This window comes from Triplophysa rosa, linkage group LG20, assembly GCF_024868665.1.
Source record: "Triplophysa rosa linkage group LG20, Trosa_1v2, whole genome shotgun sequence".
Classification (NCBI taxonomy): Eukaryota; Metazoa; Chordata; class Actinopteri; order Cypriniformes; family Nemacheilidae; genus Triplophysa; species Triplophysa rosa.
In genome coordinates, this window is record NC_079909.1 from 14,245,577 (window position 1) to 14,253,581 (window position 8,005).

Here is an 8,005-nt window from a genome sequence, read left to right on the forward strand (position 1 = left end):
ACATTGGTGTTGGAAGAGTTTGAAATGTTTGAGTTTGTATTGAAATCTGACTTTCCTGCTATCAAGCCATCAATGACATTTTAATGGATTTAGTGGTTACACTGGCAGTTGTATTGGTTTTAACGGTGCTGTTATGTAGTTTTTTGGAGGATCTATTGACAGAAATGCAATATACATAACTATGTCTTCAGAGGTGTATATGAAGACCTTACATAATGAAGTGTTGTGTTTTTTATTACCTTAGAATGAGTTATTTCTATTTATATACACCGCGGGTCCCCTTGCATTGAGTTCGCCATGTTGTTTACAGTATAGCCCTAAACAGACAAACTGCTCTACAGAGCGTGTTTCGTAAATACGTTATCTCCTTCAGCAAAGAAGCAAAACGTGCCGACATGTTTGTCCTGTGTCAGCTGCCATAGTGCTTTGAAAGGGATGGGTGGGGTGACCCATTGGTTGCAATTTGCAACCTTTCCGCTAGATGTCACTAAATTTCATACACTGGACCTTTAATTAAACTATAATGGTTTCTGATGGTCTCTACTAATGTCCAGCTTCAGCTTTAAAATGTTTGTAAATAAGTTAGTTAGGTGACGATTGACTCACAAGGTTGTGGGTTTGCAATTGATCTCTGCAACAGTGCCTAAGCGAGCATCAATAAAAAGTGAACTGAGAGCTTACTCATGGGAGAATTTGTTCCAGTGATTGGACCATTTAACACAAGGCCGTATGGAAATGCTCTCTGATGAACGAAGCTTAAAAAGGCTAAGCGTGACCAAGCAAGCTTTTACAGTGCTGTGAATATAACAGCTTCACAGTGTCACAGTTGGCTGGTAGATGCATTTGTGATCTGTACGTGCTCTGAATACAATGAAGACACGTGAGCTTTAAATGTGGCCAATCTAAACTACAGTGACTGATTACTACACATTAACTCTAAAACACACATCTACTGAACACCACCTTATTTGTTTATTTTTTTTGACAATTTTTTGTGCATATGCACATCGCTGATGAGGTGCAAATATTAGATAAACATTTTCACATTTGCTATAAATTATGGCATTACAAATATGTCAAAATGAATAAAATCTTACACATAAGAATAGCAACTTTGGGCTACATTTCATGAAATAAATGACCAGCACTACACAAAAATGTCCCAGCATTCCTCCATGCAGTATTGATTCTGCAGGAGCATATTGCCTTTTGAATGCTTTTCATTTATGGTATATGATTTTTTATGTGTTACATGTTTATTTGGTTGTCATGGTAACATGAACAATAAACATATTCATGCTATCTCACACGGTTATTGGACTCATTGTATATCTGTATAATGTATTTTAAGGCTTTCTCTTGAATCAGTTAATTACTGTCTTTTATTTCCTAGTCTTATCTAATCAAATCTTTGTTATGCATGACAGTTTAATACAATTTTGCACTCATTATGCATACGTTTTGGTAATTCTCACGTTTTTTAATCACGATCGTGATATGTTTTCTGGGCTTCCAATTTTCATTATAAAATGTTAATTCTGTTGTGAAGCTTCAGTATTGACGGTCAAGCAGAGGTTTCCCCCCACTTCTCATCTGATGGATGTTTAATAAGTTAATCGATCAAATAAACTTGACTTGACAGATAAATATTCATTTTTTAGTGAATATTTGTGTGTATTACATAGCAGTGGGAAACACAAAAATACACACAGTCTCTCTCTCTCAGCACTTAGATTGCATTTTACTCAGACACGTGCTCTGCCCTCTTTTGGTGGACTCTATATCAAGTCTATAATTTACCTAATAATTATTGTGACATATTGGTATCTGAAAAAGCATTACATTTATTTTAGTGTTTCGGGTTAAAACCTTTATGTCTGTAATGTCACATGAATATTAAGTTTAGTTACACAAAGCACTAACCCAGTAATTGCCCATGTGGACATCTACTTCTTAAACCAATTCCATTTATGTTGTATAAGAGCATAAGAAATGGTAGTCTTCAACATAAATCTTATCATTTTACTGTATAAACTGAAACATGCAGATGTATTGACAGTTTCCTTTCTTCCCCGAAAAATGCAAATGCAACTAAATAAGGTGCACTTCACAGACATAACATCACATATAGCTAGGCATTTTAAATCGAGGGATTTACCATTTGAAATGACTGAAAATGGATTTGAATGTATGAATGAATGAGGCATTTATATAATGTAGCAGAAAAGAGAGACTGAATTTGAAATATAATTGACTGATATTGGAGACGGACGAGGGAGCGCGCGCACGTTGACGTATAATTTGCTTCCTTTACATCCTGGCAAGTTCACTCAACTTTGAAGCAGACATGCACACACAATCAAAGCCATATCTGTTTGATTTGCCTATAAAAGCACCGAGTAAAGAAAATCAAGAAGGATAAAAGCCTGAGGGCTTTTCATCTCACAGGTGATTTGGGTGCGCCTTCGCTGCAAAGATCCGTCACCCAAACAATTCAGGCAACGGGAGACATCGTGGCGGCTCTGCGACAGCACGAGTTTGCAATTTTACACAATTGTTTTCAAGATACTGGAGCGAATACAATCATCCGAAAACCATGAAGTTAACGGCAAGTTTCTGTATAGCGCATCAGTCTGGATGCGACGCGGGTGCACGGCGGACGCTGGAGAGGTGCGTGTCTTTCTGCTTGTTTTTGTACTACTTTTCAACAGTGCACGATAAAAGCATTAGGAATACATATTTCTTTTAATATCATTACTACGAAGTCAGTAGAGTTTTAATATCAAATTTAGTCGTTATTATACTAGGGACTAAGGGACATCAAGCAGATGGTGAAATTCTGAAGAATTCATGCATGCAGCAAAACATATATTAATTAATATACTACCGACTATTGTTATTTTACATCTGGAAAGAAAAATTAACCTTATGGTTTCTCAGAAGGCATCAGTCAAATGGGCTGCGTCTAAATAGCCTGTTAGATAAGATTTTGTTTAGCTCGCGTCATTTCAAGCATCGAAATTGAAATGAAGGGTGATGTTTGTTTTTATGAATGTAACCTTCAAGAAATCTAAGCCATCTTTAAATGAATGATTTTTTTATAGATTCGGTTGCATTTACTGTGCTCCCCTCTTGTTTATCTTAATAAATATGCATGTCAAAGTTAATCATGTAGTGACTTGTCGTTTTAATTGAAACGAACGTGTTTACGAAGTTAGCGCGGAGTGTTTTTGGCATAGTCAATGAAGACAAAATCGCATCATACAAGTTACAGTTAAATCGTAAATTCGATGAGGTCTTGTCAGGAATATAAAAAGCACGATAACGAAAGGGGACAAGAGAAACAAAAACAAACAAAATCTTGTCTTATTACTGTTGTAACCGACCTTTATATTATTTTCCTATTATCTCTCTGACACAGGTCTCTATCATTCTCAATGTGGAATCTCAGAGGCAGCAGTTTCTAAAGCAGAGCTGACTTAAAGACTGGTTACTTAAGCATTTCATCCTTGGAAAGCCACAATGGCCCTGAGCTGCCTTTGTGAGCCTGTAAATGGTTCCGAGCAGGACTTTGTCTTCTGCAACAGCATCACATTTAACTTTACCGGCAACGAAAGCGGACGCTGTCACCTTCAGACCCTGGATGAGGTTTTGTTTAGGCTTCTGGGCTCTAGACGATCTCCATTCTTCTTTCCTGTAACCTTTACGTACATTTTCATCTTTGTCACAGGAGTCGTGGGAAACCTCTTGACCTGCACCGTAATCGTTAAAGACAGGAAGATGCGAACACCTTCTAACCTCTACCTCTTCAGCTTGGCCATCTCAGACCTGCTTGTGCTTTTGTTCGGGATGCCCCTGGAGATCTATGAACTTTGGCAGAACTACCCCTTCCCTTTCGGGGAAAGCATCTGCTACTTCAAAGTCTTCTTGTTTGAGATGGTGTGCTTTGCATCCGTGCTCAATGTCACAGTGCTGAGCGTGGAACGCTACATAGCCGTGGTGCACCCGCTCAAAACCCGCTACGCCATAACTAATAAGCATGCCCAGCGGGTTATCTCTGGCGTTTGGGCCATGTCACTGTTCTGTGCCATTCCGAACACGTCGCTCCATGGTTTGCAGTATCACTATCTTCCAGAGAAGGTGCTGGAGTCGGCCACGTGCAACCTGCTGAAGCCCAAATGGATGTACAACTTGGTGATCCAGGTCACCACTATACTGTTTTATTTTGTCCCCATGATGGTGATCAGCGTGTTGTATCTGATGATTGGTCTGACACTGGGAAGGGGACAGAGGCAGAAAAAAAGCAAACAGGACAAACAACATGGCAATGACAGCTGGAAAATTCATTTGGATCGTGGACGGAGAAGGCAGGTCACCAAGATGCACTGTAAGTGATGGTTAATATTGACATTAAAGCAATATAATATACTTCCTCAGAGGTGTATAAAGACCTTACATAATAAAGCGTTGTTTTTATTAGAATGATCTATTTCTATCTACATACACCGCAGGTCCCCTTGCATCGAATTCTCGATGTTGTTTTTACAGTAGCCCTAAACGGACAAAATGCTCTACAGAGCACATTTCGTAAATATGTTAACTCATTCAGCAAAGAAGCGAAAACGTGACAACATCTTATAGTTCTGTGTCAGCACCGTAGTGCTTGGAAAGGGAGGGGTGGAGTGAGCCATTGGTTGCAATTTGCAACCTCACCACTAGATGCCGCTAAATTGTACATAACACTTCCTAATTCTATTTTTTTTAATTAAAGGAGTCATATGACACGGCTAAAACAAATATTATCGTTTGTTTTAGATGTAATGTAATGTGTATACACGATTTAAGGTTAAAAAATGCTGTATTTTCCACATACCGTGCATGTTTGTATCTCCTCTTTGCCCCGCCTCTCTGCGTAGTGATTGGTAGAAATACTGCAAGCATGTGACGGAAATATAACGCCTCTTACCATATTTGGAACATCAGGTTCAAAAGCAATTGTACTGCCAGGTATGCCCACTTTACTTGCGTTTACATTTGAGCGGTCTTATTCAAATCATACCACGAACTAACGTAGATTTGTGGGGGTGTGGTTACACGAGGCGTTTCAGGCAGGTCTGGGTGAGCATTCGCTTTTAGATAGAATGCATCTTTTGTTCCGACACTTCAATTTTTGCAATTTTATGTGTCTAATACATGCATGGGCAACTTATAACACACCAAAGACACAGAAAAACACCTATTCGCGCCATATGACCCCTTTAAGATAAAAACTGCTAAGGCTCATGAAATTGTCTACATTTTGGTGACATTGCAGCTACAACTGGTACATTTACATCACAATGTGTTAATTATTGTGCATTGTCCCTGAAAAGAATAATGGTGTACCAAATGAACAATTTGTTTAGCTGGAATGGATGTGACCGCATATAATAATCAGTATTTGGGATTAATACTTGGAATATTAATAGTCTTGTTTCTTTTTGTCTACTTTTGCACAATATGTGGAAATTCCAGATTGGAAACTACCCAAATCCATTAGTGGCAAATATAAATCAAAGCATGGGTGAGCATCTATCTCAAAGCATCCATCTGGTTAGTTTTCATTTTCGGGAAAACCTTGACTGAAGTGGTGAAGTCTCAAGGCAAAAACAGATTTAATTCACACACATCTTTTCTTTAGTAGTAGTTTAATGGTGATGATGATGCAATGGTAAGTGCGTCTTTCATTTAGCGTGGATAAGTCTTAACTTGTGGCTCTGGTCATACTTTGCAAAGTAAAGTGAACCCTTGTTATCAATGGGGACTAGAAGCAAGACAAATTTCTCTGCTTTTATAGAGCATATCAAATTAAAGGATGTAACAGCATACTGTATTACAGCTTTTTAATCACAGATGCAATTGGAAGCTCATTACACTGTGTGCTTAAAGTGTATTCACTGTGATATATTTGTGATATATTCATACTTCGTATAAAAGGGAAAATTGCATGCGGATTTCATAAAGCATGCACGCAGATCATAAGATAAAGATAAATGTATAGTTCTTACATTCTAAGTAAAACATCAAAAGAGTAAGTTCATAGAATGCAGTTTTCATCCTCCGAGTCATGGTTTTGCATGACAGATGTAGTTTTATTAAACATTATAAACATAATAACAAATTTAAATAAGAAGTTTTTTAAATAAGGATGGCTTGTCAAATGATTCATTGGGTGCTTAAAGGGATCGTTCACCCAAAATTGAAAATTCTTTCATCATTTACTCATCCTCTTGTCATTTCAAACCTATATGACTTATTTTCTTCCGTGGAACCCAAAAGAAGATATTTTGAAGAAAGCTGGTAACCGAACAGCAGCGGCACCCATTCACTTCTATTGTATGGACACAATACCAATGCAAAGTGAATATATCTTCTTTTGTGTTCTGCTGTAGAAAGAAAGTCATACAGGTTTGAAATGACAAGAGGGTGAGAAAAGAATGACAGAACTTTCATTTTTGGATGATTTATCACTTTTAAAGGGACCAAGATGCCGGTGCAACTCAGGATCTTTCTTATAACTTCTTATAACAATGATTTACCTAATGTCTGCACTCTATCTGTTAACAGTCGTGGTGGTGTTAGTCTTTGCCATCTGCTGGGCTCCGTTCCACATCGACCGACTGTTGTGGAGCTTCATCACGAGTTGGACGGACCACATGCATAACATATTCGAGTATGTGCACATAATCTCGGGCGTGCTCTTCTATCTCAGCTCCGCGGTTAACCCTATCATCTACAACCTGCTCTCCAGTCGCTTCCGCGAACGCTTTCAAACGCTGGTGTGCCGCCCCCTGGCATCGAGCTCTTCTCGTAATGATTCAGTTCCTTTCTACATCATCAACAAAGACCCCACCACTGATGTTCAGTGTCCAGGGTGACCGCAGGGACATGGGCAGCGCACACCCCTTTGTGATTATCAGCAGTGGCTGGAAACAGGAAAATGAATGTGCCACGGTTCTGTGGTGGTGGGGGGTGTGGTTGCATTTGAACGTTTGCCTGTTGTGTATACATTAAACAGTTCCTTAAAACCATATGTAAATTTAAAAAATGTTAAATAAGTGCCACTTGTTATCAAGCTATTTACTATATGATCATCATTAGAGTTTCTATGAGCATTCGTGTTGAACAAAATTGCCGCTTTACATCTAATTAAAGATAAAATTGGACATCAGTTAATGCAAATGTTCAGTAATTCAGATGTTTCATATCGGAGCCCATAACTCCGCCTTTTTGTTATGCATAGCTTTTTCCATTCAGGTTGGGCATTGTGCATTTAGATGTTCTATTTATGCAGATCATTAAAACATCCCTCTGTCTCTGTCTCCTACACATAAAAAAGGAAATATTGAATATCCTAAAACGCTTATTATGGATCGAACAATAAATGTTTAGAATGAACACCATCAGTTTTGTTTGGAACAAGTTGTTTCAAGCACTAGAAGAGAGATGAAGCAGCACTTTACGCTAGTGCGTCATCAACAAAACTACACAGTGAAAACAAGATAATAAAAGCTGCATGGAACATTAATCCTTACAGACTATTCTGGTAAATTGTGTATTTCATGTTTAAATGAACAATAAGGGACTGTAGGGTACAAGGATGCGGTGTTGTTTTAACATTGTGCCAAAAGTGCTTCATTAGTTTTGGATGTCATGAGAATTAGATTGGAATATTACTTGTAATTGTGTATTGCAACCTGTCTTTTCTGTAGCACCACTTGTAGAGCATATAGCAACGCCAATGTCATAGCTTTGTTTACCAAGGTATGCACATACAGCTTGAATGCACTGTGTAATGCTTTGGATAAAAGTATAATGCATAAATGTAATGTAAGCAACAGCGAAATGTGATTTTGATATAAAATTAAATTAAAAATGTAAGTTTTTCTTCAGCCATGGCCTGGTCTTTGTTCTGGTGTTTGTTATCTTTGCAATTCTTCCATTACGGTGATCTTGCCTGTTGACA

General features: G+C 38.1%; 1 protein-coding gene across 1 annotated transcript; it reads left to right on the plus strand.

Annotated features, from left to right (window-relative positions):
* Window positions 1-2,441: 2,441 nt before the first annotated feature.
* Window positions 2,442-7,889, plus strand: nmur3 (neuromedin U receptor 3). The gene is made up of 3 exons (XM_057361293.1): window positions 2,442-2,670; window positions 3,422-4,387; window positions 6,607-7,889. Exons 2-3 carry the CDS (start codon window positions 3,523-3,525, stop codon window positions 6,915-6,917), a joined length of 1,176 nt encoding a protein of 391 aa, XP_057217276.1. The 5' UTR covers window positions 2,442-2,670; window positions 3,422-3,522; the 3' UTR covers window positions 6,918-7,889.
* The last annotated feature ends 116 nt before the right edge of the window (window positions 7,890-8,005 follow it).